Source organism: Erpetoichthys calabaricus, chromosome 7, assembly GCF_900747795.2.
Source record: "Erpetoichthys calabaricus chromosome 7, fErpCal1.3, whole genome shotgun sequence".
NCBI classification, from domain to species: Eukaryota; Metazoa; Chordata; class Cladistia; order Polypteriformes; family Polypteridae; genus Erpetoichthys; species Erpetoichthys calabaricus.
In genome coordinates this window covers 118,968,272-118,990,379 of record NC_041400.2, presented here as the reverse complement: position 1 = coordinate 118,990,379, position 22,108 = coordinate 118,968,272, and the positions used below count along the sequence as shown (strand labels likewise).

The 22,108-nt window shown below is 36.7% G+C and overlaps 1 protein-coding gene across 2 annotated transcripts in view; it reads left to right on the top strand.

Annotated features, from left to right (window-relative positions):
* chd1 (chromodomain helicase DNA binding protein 1) overlaps nucleotides 1–22,108 on the top strand; it is a 236,842-nt gene that overhangs the window by 75,503 nt on the left and 139,231 nt on the right. The window contains exons 4-9 of one of the 2 annotated variants that reach the window (XM_051929867.1): nucleotides 75–188; nucleotides 2,281–2,285; nucleotides 5,126–5,299; nucleotides 10,303–10,577; nucleotides 10,972–11,197; nucleotides 12,112–12,212. In XM_051929867.1, the coding sequence (XP_051785827.1) occupies nucleotides 75–188; nucleotides 2,281–2,285; nucleotides 5,126–5,299; nucleotides 10,303–10,577; nucleotides 10,972–11,197; nucleotides 12,112–12,212 (895 nt within the window). Of the gene's footprint in view, nucleotides 1–74; nucleotides 189–2,280; nucleotides 2,286–5,125; nucleotides 5,300–10,302; nucleotides 10,578–10,971; nucleotides 11,198–12,111; nucleotides 12,213–22,108 lie in introns of those variants that run through there. The other variant, XM_051929866.1, reaches the window with a different exon arrangement.

Below are 22,108 nucleotides of genomic sequence, written 5' to 3'. Positions count from 1 at the left end.
GTAAAGAGTATAAAGATTATTTAACTGGTACTGGACATTTTCTCCATCTGTTTTTCTCTCTTTCTTTCTTGAAGTTTTGGAAATCGAATCCAAGTATTCTGACAGTTCAGCGATCTGCCATGCTCAGGAAACAGCAGCAGCAGCAACATACGCAGCAGCAGAGTTCATCAAATTCCACATCAGAAGGGGTAATCGTATGTCTTAAAATGCATTTTGTAAAAATCAATTTTTATTGCTGTAATCAAATTTTTAAACTTATGCGCTGACATCTTTGTAGAAACCATTTGTACATGTAAGCTTTTTCTTGCTTTTTGTCCTTCATTTAAGAAGGTTGATGTTTTACTTTCACTTTATTTGTTCCTGTTTATGTTGTAGATCTTTATATATCTAGAAGATAAAACATATAGGTAATTCTAAAGTTAAAAGTTCTTATCACTGCCCATTAATTTTAGCAATTACATAAGAACATACATCTCTCCTTACTAAGATTATTGTGTAGAGATGCAACGGCACAATCAGCAGCATTGCATGCTACATTTTTTAGGATTTTATGACAAAGCTATGACAATTTATCAAGATTTCAGGTTTTTAAAAAAAAAAAACAAAAAAAAAACCAAACAAAAAGAAATTCTTACCCTCTTAATGCAAACCAGTCAGTGAAGCCAGTCTTAGTGGCAAAACAAGCAGGGATGGAACCGCTCTCAATAAACAGCAGACCAATATTTATCAGACTATGTATGTTTTGCATTATTTAGTAGGATAATTTGGGCCAATTTGCCACTTTACACTATCTACAACTTACTTAAAGTATGAAGGCATGACTATAATTTACGTATAGTTTTTTAATATTACAATAATGTTGGTTGACAAAACTTTGCCAGCTCGCGTTGTACTTAGATGAGTCAGAATATGTATTTTGACTATTGAATCTTGCATAGTTTATCTGTGTGATTACGTCTACTGTAGCTATTTACCTCACTAAACTTCTATGGCAGTCCAAATCTGTCTCTATTGCAATCCCACGAAAAAAAATTCTTGATATAATCCAACATTGGCCATACTATAGGTGTGACACAGCAATATGATTGTTATCTATATATGTTTACTGTACCTCTGTTAAAATGTTTTGGTAGTGTAATGGTGATTTTCTGACCGTCCATCTTGCCTTTTTGTAAACTGGAGGCCCCCGTTACCTAGTTAATCCAAGAAGTGAGCATTTCATTATTCTAAACATTGCCTCTTTATAAGACATGTTGGGTTTATATCGGATGCCGCTTTATTAAATAATATTAGCACTGGTGATACTTATTTGAAAATTGTCTAAACACCAGATCATCTTCACAGCCATTACCATTACTGTAAACCTTGCTTGCAGGATGGTGTTGGGCTGGATGTTTTACAATCCCAATCACAGTCATTCTCTATGGCAATAACTACATTTACTGTACATACTATGGTTTAGTCACTTGTCATATGTGGTGTTCTAGTTTGTTTGCTCATTGTGTTGAGCATCTCTACACAAAAATTCACAAATTAGTTGGAATAGCCAAAGACAAATAAGAAGTAGTGGTAAAATATAGGTAGACAGTGTTAAACCATATTTAAAGATGAGAAAGGGTTATTAAGGTTTGTTTTGATGACTGTTATTGTTGAACTAATGGTGTCCATTTTATATATTTTAGTGGTACTTCAACAAAAACAGTCAACTTTTGAGGCCAGGGAATGGCTAAAAATATTTCTGTTTAGGTTAATTGTCAATAGTGTGTTTCATCTTTTATGAAAAATTTACCTTTGTTTACAAAAATTAATTATCTTTGCAAAGCAAAAGTAACCATATATGTGATTCAGATATATCAAAAAAATATCTCTGTATAACAAATGGAAATAGTTTTTACACGTATAGCATTTCATTTATTTCTGCTACATGACAAAAGTGAGAAAAAAATGAACTGAATTGGATTGGGTTTAGTTTCTTAAAATTCTAAAGACTGACAATATCGAGATGCAGTAGCACAGGGGTTAGTGCTTCTCTATTGGTTTCAGCATCTTAGGTTTAAATCATTTGCCAGAATTTTTGTCCTTAACGAATAACATGTTTTCCCCATGATTGCATTGGGTTCAATTCTGGGTATTCCATTTGTCGTCTCAATGATCTCTAAAAGACAGGCTGGTTACATTAAATTAGCAATTTGTCCTTGTGTGACTGTGTTTTTGAGTGTGCCTGCCAAAGAATGGTGCCCTTCTGGGACTCTTTCCTGCCTTTCCTTAGGGGAATGCCAGGATAGGTTCTGGCACCTGTGCAACATTATATTGGATTGAGTAGATCTGGAGTGATATTGAATCATTTTAATAACAATTCAGTCTTTTTAGAAAAATAACATAAATTTATTATTTCAGTCATTTTTAAAGGATAAACATAAACCAACAGGTTGTACCAATCTAAAGTGCCCCAGAAAAAAATTCAGTGTTTAAAATAATGTTCAGTAATACTCTGTTAAATACTAAAGAGACACCCCTCTGTCATACAGAATGGTGAACTTCTTGAAAGTTTCAGAATTGTCCCTAACATGTCTAAGTGTAATGTAAAACTGGGGACACTTATTGTACGTCAGAAATGTAAATGCACAGGTGACTGAAAATTTGGAAAAAAAGACACCACTGGTTTTCATAGAATAAAAAAACATTGTGTTTCATTCACTCAAATGGACTTCCCATTCAAGGAAAAAGGTCGCAATTCCATATAAAAGTAAATTTCCCATGGAGCATAAATTAATCTTGAAGTACAGAATTAGTCTTTAGTAGTTCTTGCTTTCCTTATCAAAAATGTATTGACTTTTTTTGTCTAAAGTATTGAATGTAATCTACAGAAATCTCATGGTTTTGTAGGAAAATTTAATAAATCTCAATTTTACACTCCCCTCCTTTGTTGTTTATGTATTTTCTCATAACTAAAAAAAAAAAACAAATTTTAAACTAGAACTGCAAGAATGAATTTTATTTCTATGGTATAAAATTAAAACTTATAGCATTTTTTTATTTTTTAAACTTTAATTTTTGCAGAACTCATCTAGTAGTGAGGATCTCAGAAGATGCATCAAGTAAAGTAAAAGGAAGAAGAACGGAAAGAGTAAGATGCTACACTTTTTTGTTTATATATATATCTATATATGTATATATATCTTCAAAGTAATCTTTAAATGCATAAATCCATTTTTCTGAATTTTTTCCACATACTTTATCACAAAACTTGGTTATAACTGGCATTAGGAAATTAGAAGATACTAATTAAAAGAATTGCTTTAACATTTTTAGGGCTCCATGCCTGCACCTGGACCATATTTGGAGTATTGTGTGTAGTTCTGATAATGTGTGGGGACCCTAATCCAGAAAAAGTCATGTTTTTGCTATTGTATTCTTTGCTATTCCCTGCTTGTGAAGGTTATACCAATATCCCTGTACAGTGGAACCTCGGTTCACGAACATCTCGGTACACGTACAACTCGGTTTACGACCAAAAAGTTCACCAAACTTTTGCCTCGGTTCACGACCACACACACTCTGTATACGAACAAGCCAGTTTCCCTTTCGGTTTGTGCGCGCCGATGATTTCCGCACGTTTTGCATTGTTCTCCGTGCGTGCGTGCTTTCGCTGTGAAGTCTTAGTGCTCTATTTCATTTCCCTTCCGGTTCGTACGCGCCGATTACTGTATTTAAGCACGTGATCAGCCTCTCCCTGTTCATTGTTCTCAGTCAGACGTGCGTGCTTTACCTGTGAACTCTTCGTGCTCTACAGTATTTCGTGTGCTTTTGCAGTTAACCATGGCTTCTAAGCAAGTGAAGAGTGGTGAGAATTATTGAGACTTAATTATGAGAAGTGTTGCAATGTTACTTTTCTCTTTTTTCAAATGTTCATTTTTTTTCCCATGTGCTTAAAACTCATTTAAAAAGAGTGTTTACAGCGATTGGGTTGTAATGCTAATTAGCGTGAACTCCTGCAATGTTACTGTCTTGGGTTGGCTTTTAAATAAAGTTTCGAATTTGTTCAAATGTTCCTTTTTTCCCCCCTGTGCTTAAAACTCATTTAAAAAGTGTGTTTACAGCGATCGGGTTGTAATGCTATTAGTTTGAACTCCTGTAATGTACTTCTTGGTTGGCTTTTAAATAAAGTTCGGATTTGTTCAAATGTTCATTCCCCCCCACCCCCCACCCCATACTTAAAATTCATTTAAAAAGTGTGTTTACAGCGATCGGGTTGTAATGCTATTAGCGTGATCTTGTTTGGCTTTTAAATAAAGTTCGGATTTGTTCATATGTTCCTTATTTTCCCCCCCCCTGTGCTTAAAACTCATTTAAAAAGTGTTTAGGCTATAGCGCGAACTGCTGCAATGGTACAGAGAGGGGTTGGGGGGGCTCACGTGCTGCTGAGAGAGAGACAGAGAGAGAGCCTGCGCGTGCAGCTGAGGGGAGGAGGGGTGCTCGCGTGCTGCTGAGAGAGAGAGAGCCTGCTCCTGCAGCTGAGCAGAGAGCCTGGGTGTTTGTGTCAGTGTTATTCAATGTTTTTACATTAGTTTACTATTACACTGTGCATTCTATGGTGTAAATAACTATATTTGTGCTTAAAAATCTTTAAAAAAAATATTTACATACAGTTCGTACGGTCTGGAACGGATCAATTGTATTTACATACAATCCTATGGGGGAAATTGCTTCGATTCACGACCAAATCGGTTTACGACCAGAGGTTTGGGAACGAATTATGGTTTGTGAACCGAGGTTCCACTGTACTGATCATCTTGGAGCATGACCTCATTATTAATAATATTTAATTTTCTTAATTTCTGGTTAAAATGCTTAATCATTTCAGTGGCTGAAATAAAAAAGTAGTATTCTCCAACTAGGTGGTTGATTCCAAATGCTGAAAAAAGCAGAGATAAAATGTTCAGAGACATTGAGTTGCACATAGAGTTCTTCCAGTTTTAGCTTCCTGTTTGCAAGTGTTGGTGATCCTTGAAAGTGTGTTTTGTTAGGAACAAATTTTTATCACATAGTTTATTTAATAAAAAAGTATTTGAATTATCTGTGCTGAAACTAATTGTGAATTTTAACTTTTTAATTTTAATTTCAGTGAAGACTGGCAAATGTCTGGTTCTGGTTCCGGCTCCCAATCAGATTCTGAATCTGAATCCGGCTCTGGTTCAGATTCTGATTCAAACTCATCAGAAGAAGGTGGAATCAGTGATGAAAGCGCCTCCGACTACGAACCCAACCATAAAGTAAAGAGCAGAAAACCTCCAAATAGGTGAATATCTAAGAAAAACCATTTAAATTAAAATTGTAAACTAAAGCTTTGTAACATTCTTTGCATTTCTAAATTTTTCATAGGTTCAGTAACCTTAATATGTATACCCTGTTCCATTTTATCTGATTTTTTCATCTTGGAGTAAGTTTGAGGAAAGTTAAAAATATCAACAGATTGGTTAAATGAATCAGCTGAGGTCACCTGTAAATGCAAGATTGCTACATCAGCAGTCCTTTCTGCTGTCAAATATTAGATGATAAAGTAGAACTTTGACACTGAGATATTCTTGTATATTACAAAAATATATATATATGTACAGTAATCCCTCCTCCATCGCGGGGGTTGCGTTCCAGAGCCACCCGCGAAATAAGAAAATCCGCGAAGTAGAAACCATATGTTTATATGGTTTTTTTTATATTGTCATGCTTGGGTCACAGATTTGCGCAGAAACACAGGAGGGTGTAGAGAGACCGGAACGTTATTCAAACACTGCAAACAAACATTTGTCTCTTTTTCAAAAGTTTAAACTGTGCTCCATAACAAGACAGAGATGACAGTTCTGTCTCACAATTAAAAGAATGCAAACATATCTTCCTCTTCAAAGGAAACAGAGAGGAAAGCAAACAAATCAATAGGGCTGTTTGGCTTTTAAGTATGCGAAGCACCGCCGGTACAAAGCTGTTGAAGGCGGCAGCTCACACCCCCTCCGTCAGGAGCAGAGAGAGAGAGAGACAGAGAAAAACAAAGTCAAAAATCAATACGTGCCCTTTGAGCTTTTAAGTATGCGAAGCACCGTGCAGCATGTCGCTTCAGGAAGCAGCTGCACACAGAAGGTAGCAACGTGAAGATAATCTTTCAGCATTTTTAGACGAGCGTCCGTATGGTGTGCGAACAGCCCCCCTGCTCACACCCCCTACGTCAGGATCAGAGAAAGTCAGCGCAAGAGAGAGAGAGAGAAAGTAAGTTGGGTAGCTTCTCAGCCATCTGCCCAATAGCGTCCCTTGTATGAAATCAACTGGGCAAACCAACTGAGGAAGCATGTACCAGAAATTAAAAGACCCATTGTCCGCAGAAATCCGCGAACCAGCAAAAAAATCCGCGATATATATTTAAATATGCTTACATATAAAATCCGCGATAGAGTGAAGCCGCGAAAGGCGAAGCGCGATATAGCGAGGGATCACTGTATAGTATTAGTAAATATAGAAGTTTATATATAAAAGATTTAAACCTGACTTAAGCATGTAAAAAACTGAAAGTTAGATAAATGTTATTAAATGCACACTCAATGTTGGGGACATTAAATTGTTGCTAATTAAAATGATGTTGAGGTTAGGAGCACGCACTGATACAGCGCATTGCTGCACCCACCACACGACAAACCAACTCAGGATCCAGATTAGGAACCGAGTGCAGCCATGCAACGGGTGATACCTCAGCACCACACTATTTCAGATGGAGTGGAACAGTGTGAGGTTTTTTATGGTGCCAATTCTGCCAACAAACCCTAAGATTTTCCCTGATGACTAGCTTAGAATTCCTTTTGATGCTTTTTTTCATATTTGCTATGACCACAAGACCATGACCATAAGAGTAAATATTTATAAATCCCAACCAAACTCTTCCTTATTGTACTGTGTTCTCATTCTGTCTAAATGCCTCTTCATTGCAGGCACTACAAATGACCAGTACTATGCTGTATGATTTGTATCTGAACACCTCTTGTATATTTTTTCTGGATTTATTATTAATGCTTTGGCCCCACAGTAATGCAATTTTTAATTAAATTTAGGAGGCGTGTATTTTTTTGAATCCGTATAGATGAAAAGTCCACATCCTGCCCAGAAGTTGTGTGATATCAGCTGGATTGAAGCTTTTCTTGAAACCAAACTTCTGCACCAGGCAGCTGCCAAATGTTATGTACAGTGGTGTGAAAAACTATTTGCCCCCTTCCTGATTTCTTATTCTTTTGCATGTTTGTCACACAAAATGTTTCTGATCATCAAACACATTTAACCATTAGTCAAATATAACACAAGTAAACACAAAATGCAGTTTGTAAATGGTGGTTTTTATTATTTAGGGAGAGAAAAAAATCCAAACCTACATGGCCCTGTGTGAAAAAGTAATTGCCCCCTGAACCTAATAACTGGTTGGGCCACCCTTAGCAGCAATAACTGCAATCAAGCATTTGCGATAACTTGCAATGAGTCTATTACAGCGCTCTGGAGGAATTTTGGCCCACTCATCTTTGCAAAATTGTTGTAATTCAGCTTTATTTGAGGGTTTTCTAGCATGAACCCGCCTTTTTAAGGTCATGCCATAGCATCTCAATTGGATTCAGGTCAGGACTTTGACTAGGCCACTCCAAAGTCTTCATTTTGTTTTTCTTCAGCCATTCAGAGGTGGATTTGCTGGTGTGTTTTGGGTCATTGTCCTGTTGCAGCACCCAAGATCGCTTCAGCTTGAGTTGACGAACAGATGGCCGGACATTCTCCTTCAGGATTTTTTGGTAGACAGTAGAATTCATGGTTCCATCTATCACAGCAAGCCTTCCAGGTCCTGAAGCAGCAAAACAACCCCAGACCATCACACTACCACCACCATATTTTACTGTTGGTATGATGTTCTTTTTCTGAAATGCTGTGTTCCTTTTACGCCAGATGTAACGGGACATTTGCCTTCCAAAAAGTTCAACTTTTGTCTCATCAGTCCACAAGGTATTTTCCCAAAAGTCTTGGCAATCATTGAGATGTTTCTTAGCAAAATTGAGACGAGCCCTAATGTTCTTTTTGCTTAACAGTGGTTTGCGTCTTGGAAATCTGCCATGCAGGCCGTTTTTGCCCAGTCTCTTTCTTATGGTGGAGTCGTGAACACTGACCTTAATTGAGGCAAGTGAGGCCTGCAGTTCTTTAGACGTTGTCCTGGGGTCTTTTGTGACCTCTCGGATGAGTCGTCTCTGCGCTCTTGGGGTAATTTTGGTCGGCCGGCCACTCCTGGGAAGGTTCATCACTGTTCCATGTTTTTGCCATTTGTGGATAATGGCTCTCACTGTGGTTCGCTGGAGTCCCAAAGCTTTAGAAATGGCTTTATAACCTTTACCAGACTGATAGATCTCAATTACTTCTGTTCTCATTTGTTCCTGAATTTCTTTGGATCTTGCATGATGTCTAGCTTTTGAGGTGCTTTTGGTCTACTTCTCTGTGTCAGGCAGCTCCTATTTAAGTGATTTCTTGATTGAAACAGGTGTGGCAGTAATCAGGCCTGGGGGTGGCTACGGAAATTGAACTCAGGTGTGATACACCACAGTTAGGTATTTTTTAACAAGGGGGAAATTACTTTTTCACACAGGGCCATGTAGGTTTGGATTTTTTTTTCTCCCTAAATAATAAAAACCATCATTTAAAAACTGCATTTTGGTGTTTACTTGTGTTATATTTGACTAATGGTTAAATGTGTTTGATGATCAGAAACATTTTGTGTGACAAACATGCAAAAGAATAAGAAATCAGGAAGGGGGCAAATAGTTTTTCACACCACTGTATAAACACTAGTAGCATTTAGCATTGTTCTCTTCGTGTCCTTTTCAAAACCTGAATGTTCTGTGTATCCATGGATTTTTCAATTGTATAGGCTGCATCGCCATGACTGTTGTTATAAGTCAGCACAGGCTTAAATTCTTCACTGAGAAGTGGAAAATTGTATAAACTAGCAAGTGAATATGTGAAACTCTGAAGTATGATTACTGTATCTGTCAGAATTCATTCCTATATCCACATCCACCATCAAAGTCGATCAAAACTTGTTTGGTTTTAACTATGATACTTTCAGAGTCTTCATGCAAAGTGACTCTTATCAAATTAGGTCAATTTCCTCCTTGTCCTCTCGGGAAAGAACAAAACCCAAAAATTTGTAAATCACTTTTACAGCCGGAGCTGCACATTTTTGTAAACTTTGAAAAGACATCTTACGATATGTCCGCAGTAATGGCTACAAGACGCATTTCCATGTGCTAATTTGTTAGCAGAGTCAGTAGCCAGTATGATTCAGAGTAAAGGGGTGGGAGTTCTATTTCAGATTACACCTATCTGACTACTGACATTATCCCCATAAGTTAACAACGATAATGACTTCAGTCACTGTGGATCTCTGAATTGAGGAAGTATATATTCTCACAAATGTATTAAACCACTCCATGAAAAAGGATCATTCTCAATCTCCTAAATCACTTGTACAAGTTGGGAGACACATCCTATCTTGCCCCTTCATCCTAACCCATACACTTTTAATCCTCAGAGGAAGTATCAATCAAAATGTTTTCCAACAAAAAGATAGTGCTGGTGATGTCAGGACTAGCACAGCAGTTCAGATGTAGTACTCTGTTATGGGCAAAGATGGTCCAGTCACTACTTGAACACATTGCCTGTAAGCAGTGCCTGTAAATGCAATGGAAGCAGGGCAATCTACTTAAAGAATATATATCCCAAAGCAGCATCAGGTGCTGAAAGGGTGGTCTGAGCTCTGTGATCTCTATCAAATGGATAGGGAAACCAGCTGTTAAGTCAGTTCTCATAAACTACCTGTAACTACTCAAATAAGGCTCTATCATTACATTCAATGCCCAAAGAGTCTAATAAAAAGCAGTAGGAATCATAAGAATTATGCTATGAAATTTTTTTTTTCTTTTTGGTTTCCTAAACTTACCCTCTGTGTCTTCAATGTAGTAGTCATGCTGTTTTACTTGCTTTAACATAGCAGTCGTCTGGGTTTATGTCTATGGCAAATTCCCAGGTCGAGTTTCTCAGAACAACAGAGTCCATTGTTGCTTACAAACTGCCTTAGATCCAGAAGTATACTAGTAAAATTCTGGATCAGCATGTGTTTGTGAAATGGGCTGAGTTGTTTACATAGAAATTATGTGAATGGTGAATTATTTAATGCAAGTTAAAGTATATTATTTCTCAGTTTTTACCCAAAACATTTTCCACTTTTTGTTTACTTAGATTAAATGCACGTAATGGTAAAAAAGTCAAGTCCCAGAAAAAAAAGCAGGTAAGCTCGTCATCTGAGGAGGAGGATGATGATGATGATGAATGCAATGACAAGAAGGGCCCCCGCCGTCAGGCAACTGTAAATGTGAGCTACAAAGAGCTTGAGGACATGAAAACTGATTCTGATGACTTAGTGGAAGTATGTGGAGAAGATGTTCCTCAACCAGAAGAAGATGAGTTTGAGACATTAGAAAAAGTAATGGAAATGAGAAGCGGAACGAAGGGAGGTAAGCTTGCAAAATGCTGTTGGTGTCATTTTGCTTGACCTCTCACTATATTCATAACGGCTAACACAGTACTACACCCTAGTACTACAGACATAGTTGTGTTAAGAAATATGAAGGGTTATTCTCCTGTTGTTCATCATTTCAGGTTTTATGTATGTTTATTTTAAATGTTTGAGTTTAGTAACAACTAAATATGTACTGTGACCACGTTAAGCTATGGCTTGTAATATGTGGTGGTTTTTTTTTTGTTTTTTTTTTTTTTTTATATAGCACATTTTGAAAATTTGGAGAGCACTAAATGTGTTTTGTCATGAAGTTGTCAGTTTGTGGTTAATTCAGGGTTTTTGGATTAGTCTTGTTCTGCTGTGTCACATTAACAATTTATATGCTTTAGCTACTGGTGCATCAACAACCATCTATGCAGTTGAGGCAGATGGTGATCCAAATGCTGGTTTTGACCCAAAAAAGGAAGCAGGAGAAATTCAGTATTTAATCAAATGGAAGGGATGGTCACATATTCATAATACATGGGAGAGCGAGGAAACACTTAAACAGCAGAATGTTAAAGGAATGAAGAAACTTGATAATTTTAAGAAAAAAGAGCAGGATGTAAAAAGATGGTAAGTGATCTTTGCTTGTTGATCTTGAAGTACAGTGTAATGTAGTAGCCAGGCCTTAAGCCCTAAATTTGCCTGTTCATTTCCCACCTCTGAGTCAAAAGTATGTCTCTTAACCTGTCTGTGCCCCTGTACTATACCCTAAACTTATAAGTCACCTTGAGTAAATATATAAGAAAAATTTAAGCTACTGATGGTGCAATACCAGAGAATGTCATATACAGATACCAACATGTTTCCATATATTTCCTTGATGCTGCTTACTAGTTCTCAATTAATTGAGTCCTTGGCATACATGAAAGCATCAAGTAATGCTTAAGCTTTTGTTTGGTGTTTGTACCTTCTGTAATTTGTTGACTTTGTTGATGAAGTTCAGTTTGCACCAAAATGAGTAATGTTCTTTAGCTTTGCTGTTATTCTACGACACCACACAAACCTGTGGTATTTACTTTATTCTGTTCATCTTTAGTTGAACATGGGTTGATACAAATTGTAGACTTTAGAGCTGGCCCAATTTTTTTTTTTTCATTTTGTTGAAGACCATGATGTTCTTACAAGGTGAGAATAATCATTAAACTAAAACCCTGAATCAGTCAGTGATTGCCTTTTCTGGGTTGCATATTTCAGTTGCACAATAAACCTGAAATGCAGGTGAATTGAGGTGTGTTTTTTGCGAGTTCAACTTTTAGGCTGCTATAGCTCTTTGTCGCTCTTAGAGAAAAGAAATACACTTTTCAAATCCACTTAATTCAGTTCATGGTTGTAGGTAGTGGAAACCTGTATTTGCAGCATTGCAAATAGGGCAGAAACATTACCTAGTCCATAGCAACATTTTAAATCATTAAATATCAGTTTCATTTTTTGTGTGTTTAATCCTTGCAGTGTCATATCTAATACTATATGTCTCTTGCTACTAGGCTGAAATCAGCATCTCCTGAAGATGTAGAATATTTAAACTGCCAGAAAGAACTTATGGATGACCTTCACTCACAATATCAGATAGTGGAAAGAATAATCGGTAAGTAATTTTTCTTTCCTACAGTGGACCCAGTGTTTTAAATTAATTACATTGATCCAATTATTTTCTACAATACAGAATCTGAAAAGTAATAGTAAAAGTATAACCTGAAACAATAATTGAAAATTTGCCAATAACTCATTTGTCTAAGAAGTGATCAAAAGTTTTGAGCCTGACCTTTTAAAAGAAACACCAATAACACGAAACACTTTTTTTCTGTACTTGTTATTTATGACATATTTGTTATAATATTCACAAAGTGTTTTAAGTTCTGCTTTAAAAAAAAAAAAAAAAGATTTGTGTAGCTTTTTCTGTAGCAGACTTTACATCTTCACCTTTGGCATAGAGTGTTCTTTGGAGAAAGCCTGTCTAATTGGGAAATGGGTAATGAACAAAGTCTGGAGAATAGGGTGAATGTAGTATCTTCTAATCCACAGATCACCCTTTGTAACCCAAGAAGTGTAAGTGGATACATCGTCATGTACCGAAAAGGTGGTGTACTCCAGCTTTCTCCTCTGCTTTTCTCTGTTTGCATCAAAGTACAAAGCAAATTAAAATATTTTCAGCTTTTTGCTGATTGCTACAAAATATAAAGCAAATTTAAAAAATTTCAATCAGTAATTTGTGCCTTTCAAGGCATTTAAATAATATGGATTATACCACCAACATAGCAAAAAAAGTTGTTAGCATGACAGTTCTAGAATTTCTTTGGTGTTGGAGAATTGCCATGTATCCAATACTTTGTCTCAGTCATACTGATATATTCAATTTTCATACCCAGTTCAAATTAATCAACTTGATATTCTCCTTGGAAAATGTAATGTTGTGATATTTCATTTTAGTAATTGCCACAATGTTCATGTTTAATTGTTCCGGAAGAATTAACTCATCTGACCCATTACTAATTTTGCAATCTCATGCACCTTTACTTCTCATTATTCCATTATGATTTGCTTCTAGTTGGTAACATTTTCTTGTGGCGTTGAACACTAGCTAGACTGTCCCATCTTTGAGAGACATTAGGTCACCTCCACATTCTGCATTCCCAACTCTTGATGGTGACATATTAAGAAGACTAGCCCTGGTCCTAGGCCAGTTGTCTATTGGTAGGAATTTTGTGAACACAGTACTTGGTTTTGCAGTTTTTGACAGCAATGTTGAATTGTTTCTGAAACAAATAGTAGAAGCTTGTTGTTCTCATATTTTAATAAACAGGAGGTTATGTTTGGCCTTTTAAAAATCAGCACAATAAAAATACCACTGTCAGGCTTAGGCTCAAAACTTTTTTTGATCACTCTTTAGATGTGTGAAAATGCAGTGCAAAGCTCACTTTACCAATGGGTATTGGGGGCAGTAATTTGAAATTCAGTAAGTAGCAGTTAGTTCACACTAGAAATGTTCCATGTAACGAAAGATTCACTCTGGATGTGCTTGCGGGATAGAGAAATCTGTCATACACATTGCCAAAGTCCCAAAATAACAGACAAACTATGTGGAAAAAATTCTTTGTAGTCATCATGTTATTTGGCATTAATCATACAGCAGAGAGTGCCAGTCTCAGCTATTGAAATGTGAAAGAAACACTGCAATAAATGAGCTATGTATACTCCATTCCTCAAGTAACCACAAAAGCCCTGTTGATGTTTGTATAGTTATTAAGTATGCTATGATGTGAATCATGCACTGGAGGTGCTGTCAAGTTTTATACAGCTGCATTTACATAAATGTTGTACTGTATCATTAAATAATTAGTGCCAAGTTTTCTGCCTTCCTTATTAACTGAAAACATCTTTTTTTCACTAGGTAACAACACAGAGCCAGTATTGACTTCCTTAGCTGAGCTGCATTATTTACTGGTGATTTCAAGTGTTACGAGAATTACAAAGCAGTGTAGTGAATAATGAAAGTGAATAAAGTAAAACGGTCTTAAAATTTTTATAACACATTCATAATTCAAATATATGAAGAGAAGACCTTTAAGAAGTAAGCAGTATTGAGCACAATCCGGTGGTGTTAATGAAAAGCAGACTGCTAGGTGCTATACAAGAAATGTACTATACCATTTTTTAAGCCTGTTTAATCCTAAGCAGTGTTGTGGGGATATGCAGCCCATTGCAGGGTGAACAGACACGTACACACTGACAAATTTTAATGTTGCTACTCCACCTGACCTAAGTATCTTTAGACTGTGGGAGGAAACTGAAGCACCTTGAGGAAACCCATGCACGGAGGGCCTGTAATGTGCACCCCAATTACTTTTTAACATTTTCTTGGTTGTATATTATTTTTCTGGTGCCAGAACCAATTGGTAGGAATGGAGGGGTATCAGGGGCACAAACAAGTAAAAAGTGGCTGTTCAGCAAAATTTGTGGTAATTCTTTTGATTAACATCATTACCCTGTCCACACTGTTTCCCGAATACAAAATACTCTTGTGCATGAATGCAGAATCCAAAGCCACAGCTTGTTTGATACAAAATACATTTCAGTAAAGACTTTTCTTGGCTGTGGCACAGAGAGCTTAGAGAGTAACATTTTTCATACTCTAAAAGTGATCAGAGTTGGGGTGCTTTTTATTATTTTGGCCAAACAATATTAACCTCTTTAGCGTTCGACCCAAGCGTCACTCTGGCTGTAAAAACAGTTCTAAAAGTGTTTGTCCCAAGTGTCACTTGCACAAGGGTATAGATGCATCTCACGGTAGACCTGAGGTTTACTTGGGCTGTAAAAGTGCCAACAGCATTAGTGGCGAGTCTTACTCAGGAAATGCTATAGGAGTGTCTTGCATAACTGTCAGGCCCAAAGGTTACCCGGGCAACAGTGTAAACATGTCTTCTCCAAGCCTCATAATGCGACATGCTTCTCATCAGCATTGATGATGAAGTGAATATGTCATCAGGCAGTGAACTTGAAATGAACAGTGAAACCGAAAATGATTCTTCGACTCCGAAAGAGACACTCGTGTCACTCGCACATGTGCCGTGTGCTATTCATATTATTATTCATTTTTATTATTATTATTCTGACTTTGTACTTCGTGTTTTGCAAATTTTACAGTATAAAAATGAGATTTAATAATACTGTCAATTTTGAAACCAAAAATGCAGTGCTCTTTTACATGTTTTTTTTTTGAGAAAAAATGTAATGCTAAGGAGGTAAATCTCGTTATAGTCGCTGTTTACACTTTTTCAAATGGATAACAACCAGGCAATGCACTGCATCACCATGCCTCATCCAAAACCGGTTCCATGAACATTGTAACACAGTGACTTCTGCTTACTCCAATGCATAGTCTCCAAATCTCAAGACAAGCAGCAGATCTTTTGAAGGATAATTGTATGTCAGAATATATGCAGAAACTGTATAATGCTGTTGAATTAGCATGGAGATATTTCTTAAGGAATGTTTTTAGGGCATTATTGAATCCATACCTTGGAAGATTTCAAGAAGCTGAAACACCAACAAATTCTAAAATATGAAATATATTATTTAGTACTAGGGTTCGGACAGGTTTTAGTACTAGAAATTTAAATGCAACTGATAAAATGTATGTTTTCCACAGTCTTGCACACATTTTGATTGAAAGCCATATAAAAAATACTGGATTTTTTTTTCCTGAGGCACATGTTGATTATACAAGAATTTCATTCAAAAGAAAAAAATTTAAATAAAATAATAATTGTGCCCCAACTAGTTTTCTTTTAAAACTTATTGGAAAATGATGAATCACAGTCATAATACCATCCTAATTACTATGTGTGCCTTTTTAAAATTTGAATCTGTACAATTTCTACCCTCATTAATTTGTTTGGTCGTATTGGTTCTGTTGTGAAAAGGTAACATGGATGTAAATAATGTTAAGCCATAAATACTATTTTATAATTATGATGTCCATACTTTTCACTGATGGTCTGTGTATGTTTTTGTATATTTTATTCATGCACATACACTGTACCAGTGAAAAGTTTTTATGTCTGACTGAAAATGAATTTTTTGTAAATGAAATAGACATAACCATCCTTTGGTTAGAAAGTTAATTTGACCATGATTGACCTGAGGAATACTTGTTCATGTTGCATCTACATGAGGAAGAGAATAAGCATAGTTGTGGATGTGACTTTTAATATACTGTGTGTGTATGAAAACATTTATGTATACGTGAATGGTTATACAATATGCTCTATAGTACAGTATATAATATGAGTGTGATATACAAATAATATGAGAAAGATCTGTAGACCAAATGTGCATTTCTGTGTGCATGCACAAGCCTGTGTATGTTGTAATGTATTTTTAGCTCATTGTCTGTGTGTGTATGTATATATGTGGTTGCTAACCATTGAGATTGTCTTCTTCCTTGCGCTTTGAACTTTGTCCTTCCATTTGAGATCCGGCAAAAGTGATCATGTCTCGTTTTTCTTGTACTGAACACCATCCCTTCTTCAGTTTTCCATCCACCCTACCATTTAGTGCTGTTGTTTGGCCCATCAATTACTACTGCCCCATTCTGTGTTTGCAGCACTGGTACCTGTATGAATTGTTTTATGCAAACTTGCATGCATGTTTGGGTTTATTTTTATATACAGTATTTCCTGCAGTTATATCTGGCCCATATCAGATCACATTAATACCTCATGCGAACTGCTCCATAGTTCACTTGGTACCATACTAAGACCACTGTTTCCAAACGGTCTTGGTATGGTTATTTTGTACCAGAGTGCAATTGGCTTATTCACATATACTTACATGATCTGGACTATGGGGTCAGTTGTTCCAGAGTTCAAAAAACTGCTCCAAATGAACTGTTGTGAAAACGCCTTTAAACTTACTGGAATAGTATTGTTTCTTATGGTGTTTAGAAACTCAATTGCCCATTATTCAAGCTCCTATCAAGTCTGTTAATGTGGGTATCTGTTTACCATTTCTGTGGCACAGTACATCTTTATATGGCCTAGAAATTCTATTTTGCATTGAACATGCTAATACACTGTGCCATTTGACTTGTAAAGAGGGTCCTGAAGCACAGCAGTGACATGACTTATTTTGCACTTTAGTATGTACCAGAGTGTTTAATGCCTTAATTGCAACTGGCAATGAGAATTATTGTAGCTTCTGCTCTGGCAAATATTAAACTAGAGAGGTCTAGTGAAAAACTTGATTTATTGCCTGCCTCTCTCCCTTCAGAATTTAATAAATGTGGTCAGTGTTAAACTTTTGAAATTCCTAGTCAGAAATTTCACATTGCCTTGCTTTTAAATCACAGCAGCCAGTGAGGGAGTAGTGAGGTTACATTTTTACCCAATTTGCATGGTTATGGCATAACCTTGCTCAATTTAAAATACACTGTCTTGTTCTAATTGGCATTTTTGTTAGAATTATGCTTGGAACCATTATTGCAAGCTTAATGGGACTTTTTTTGTGTTCACATTTGCTAGCAGCCACCTAAGATTTCCTTTTAATCTCCAGTGAGAATTGTGCATGATTCCAGGTTATTGTAATTGTTTTTTAAAATGATTTGTAATTTCTTTTTCAGTTTAGTTTCAGTTAAGATTTACAAACTTTTGACCTTCTCTCTTTTAGTTTTTATTTTTGGTTACTTATCCTAATTTTGTGTTTTGAGAGAATCATTTCAGTTTAACTTTTTAAAAATGCTATTCAATGAAAGTAAGTAATACATGGTGTAGACACATGTAAATATGCATGTGAAAGTTCAGTGAGCCTCTTTGCTCCAGTAATCTGCATGAAGAGTTAGCTTCAGAATATTTTAAGAAGCATCTTACTCCCTTTGTAGTAGTATACATTTGTTTGAGAAACTGTTTACTTTGTTAGTGTTAGTCCTTTTTATGCTTAAGGTAATGTGAAGCATTTAATCTTATGAATACAAGTAATTCACACAACTTGCTAGACTTTCAGTAAATAAATGTGACGGCACACTTTGGTTTTGTTCAGTTGACTGATGTGACCAGACAGCAGCTTTCAAGATTGTTGAGTAAGGTAACCTTTTTATAGTTTTTTTTTTTTTCTGCCATGTCACAGTCGTTAGCCTCATTATAGATGTCTTTGTGAAAGTAATTTAAGTGTGGCTTTTAAATTTGTCGAGTTCTTTCATTTTAATTGCGTTCCTCTTGCCCAATCACAATATCATTTATTCAACATTTGCTGCTGTTACTGTCAGTGTTATACTCTCAAGTACTCCTGAACATGTTCTTCACATTTACAACTACATTTCTTTTGTGTGTCCATCTTAAAATAGTTGTCTAGGCAGCTGGCAACTGTAAATCTCAGTAGGCTATGAAAAAGAGAGAGAGTCAGCAGCATTGTTTCGTATTGGTTACATTATCCTGTGAAAACTTATTATTATTGTACAATATAATTATCTGTTCACATGTAATGATCTGAAAATTTTGGGCATTACAGGACAGACTTACCGTATATACTCGCGGATAAGTTCTCCCGAGGATAAGTCAGGACTTGATTTTACCGTATAATTTCTGGTACTTTATGATGTCGGTCTTGTAAGTCAAATGTGAAAAACTTGCGCTTTTGGTCCAAGAGATTTTGATAAGCTAAGGCCCACCTGATAGAGAATCACGGCGAACACTGCCTTCTTTTTCTCTATGTATTGTGCCTACATGACCACATGGTAATACCCGAAGTATTCTGAAGCAACGTATGCACTGATTTGTGTTTTTTGTATCTCACACCCTCATACACCTTTAGCGTAAGAACATCCCTTATCTATGATGGAGCGTTCGATCGGAAGAAAATATGATCCTGGTTTTAAATTAAGTCATTGAAGTAGCAAAAGAAATTGGTAACTGTGCTGCTGAAACAAAATTCGATGTGTCTGAGAAACTGATGTGAGATTGGAGGGGGCAAGAACATTTTTTATATATATATATATATATATATTATTTTTTATATATAAAAGTATCAAAATATAAAAGTATTTGAACGGGCGTATAAGTCGGTCTGATTTTTATGATGTTTATTTAAACTATTCTGGTCCAATCCATCTAATTCGTTTGTTTGTTCATTCGTTTGTTTGTTCATTCATCAAGTTGAACAGATATACTTGTTGCTCGTGTCTGGAATTTAATACAAAGTTTTTAACTACAGTATGTACCTTTTTTTAATAGTGTATTCAACTAAATTATTAAATCATTCATACTTTAAAAAAACAGGAACATATTCTAGAGTTTCAGGAATACGGCAAGAAACACATTTCATTTTATATGAAGCAATGTTTTCCATGCATCCAAAAACCTATTTGGATTTGCCTCGTCCATCAGTTCCTAACCCAAAACCATAAGGCAGAAATCAAATTAGACACAATTGTCAGCTCTCCAAAAAATCTCAAAAAAAAAAAAAAAAAAAAGAAATGCAAGAAATTTGGGTGAGGGAGATAAAATTATGCATCATTGCCATTTAGACATCTTTAAGAAAAGTAACTACTGAGAGCAAGGGCATGGAAATCTTTAGTCTGTTATAACTGGAATCTGATAAGGGGTGCTCAGTGTTGATCTTGTATCATAATCTACAGTTGTACTTAAAAGTTTGTGAACCCTTTACAATTTTCTATATTTCTGCATAAATATGACCTAAGACATCATCAGATTTTCACTCAAGTCCTAAAAGTAGATAAAGAGAAACCAGTTAAACAAATGAGACAAAAATATTATACTTGGTCATTTATTTATTAAGGAAAATGATCGAATATTACATATTTGTGAGTGGCGAAAGTATGTGAACCTTTGCTTTCACTATCTGGTGTGACCCCCCCCTTTTGCAGCAATAACTGCAACTAAACGTTTCCAGTAACTGTTGATCAGTCCTGCACACTGGCTTGGAGGAATTTTAGCCCATTCCTCTGTACAGAACAGCTTCAACTCTGGGATGTTGGTGGGTTTCCTCACATTAACTGCTCGCTTCAGGTCCTTCCACAACATTTCGATTGGATTAAGGTCAGGACTTTGACTTGGCCATTCCAAAACGTTAACTTTATTCTTCTTTAACCATTCTGTGGTAGAGCGACTTGTGTGCTTTGGGTCGTTGTCTTGCTGCATGACCCACCTTCTCTTGAGATTCAGTTCATGGACAGATGTCCTGACATTTTCCTTTAGAATTCTATGATATCTATATTACTAAACGACAGTTTAATTTATGCACAGATGCCAGACGCACTGCATGCACACTGCGCCTCAGAGTCAAACCCAGCGGCTTCCCAGAGTCAGTAGGTGGCGCCCAAACAACACAACCTGTGAACTAAACCTGCTCTAATCCACTGTGCCAGCGGTCTGTGTGGCATATTTGAATCACATAACGGAAATTCAGTATTAAAAGTAAGAGTTGTACCTAACGACACAGCCACAGAGAAACAAAAACGAGACCGCATGGGTAAAAACAATAAACGGAGGCTCCTACAACGCGCTTCACAAACACCAAAAGCAAAGAAGTCATGGCTCCAAAAAGAAACAGCTCAACTAACGGAAATACAAAAACGAGCCTGTATGGATAAAAACAATGAACGAAGGCGCCTACAACGAGCCTCTGAAACAGCACAAGCAAAGGAGTCACAGCTCCAAAAACAAAGCTCAACGATTACAAATACAAAACTGAGCCCGTATGGATAAAAACAATGAACGAAGGCGCCTACAACACGCTTCTGCAACACCAGATGCAAGAGAGGCACGGATCCAAAAAGAAACTGCAGAAAGGCTACAAAGTCGTTTAAAAGGTTTAAGACGTTAAGTATTCCAACAAAGAAAAAGACAAAGACAGGAACGAAGGACAGACGCTGAACAATTCCGCCAAGTAGCTGAGAACGCATTCTATAATGAGTCCACTGTTCATGAAAATTCATTGGGATTAATGAGAATCATTTGCAGTCATTGTCATTCACTTAACTTCCTTGAAGAAAAAACTGCCAGTACAACTGATGAGTTTACACGTTGTCAAAAAGGTCAGGTTAAGCTGCCTCCTTTGGATGAATATCCTGAATATTTACGGAAGCTTTTGACTAGATAGAGATAGATAGATAGATAGATAGATACTTTATTAATCCCGATGGGAAATTCACATTCTTCAGCAGCAGCATACTGATACAATAAATAATATTAAATTAAAGAATGATAATAATACAGGTGAAAAAAACAGACAATAACTATGTATAATGTTAAATATTAACGTTTACCCCCCCTGGTGGAATTAAAGAGTCGCATAGTTTGGGGGAGGAACGATCTCCTCAATCTGTCTGTGGAGCAGGACAGTGACAGCAGTCTGTCGCTGAAGCTGCTCTTCTGTCTGGAGATGACATTATTTAGTGGATGCAGTGGATTCTCCATAATTGATAGGAGCCTGCTGAGCGCCCTTCGCTCTGCCACAGATGTTAAACTGTCCAGCTCCATGCCAACAATAGAGCCTGCCTTCCTCACCAGTTTGTCCAGGCGTGAGGCGTCTTTCCTCTTAATGCTGCCTCCCCAGCACACCACTGCGTAGAAGAGGGCGCTCGCCACAACTGTTTGATAGAACATCTGCAGCATCTTATTGCAGATGTTGAAGGAAGCCAGCCTTCTAAGGAAGTATAACCGGCTTTGTCCTTTCTTGCACAGCGCATCAGTATTGGCAGTCCAGTCTAATTTATCATCCAGCTGCACTCCCAGATATTTATAGGTCTGCACCATCTGCACACAGTCACCTTTGATGATCACTGGGTCTATGAGGGGTCTGGGCCTCCTAAAATCCACCACCAGCTCCTTGGTTTTGCTGGTGTTCAGGTGTAGGTGGTTTGAGTCGGACCATTTAACAAAGTCATTGATTAGGTCCCTATATTCCTCCTCCAGCCCATTCCTGATACAGCCCACGATAGCAGTGTCATCAGCGAACTTTTGCACATGG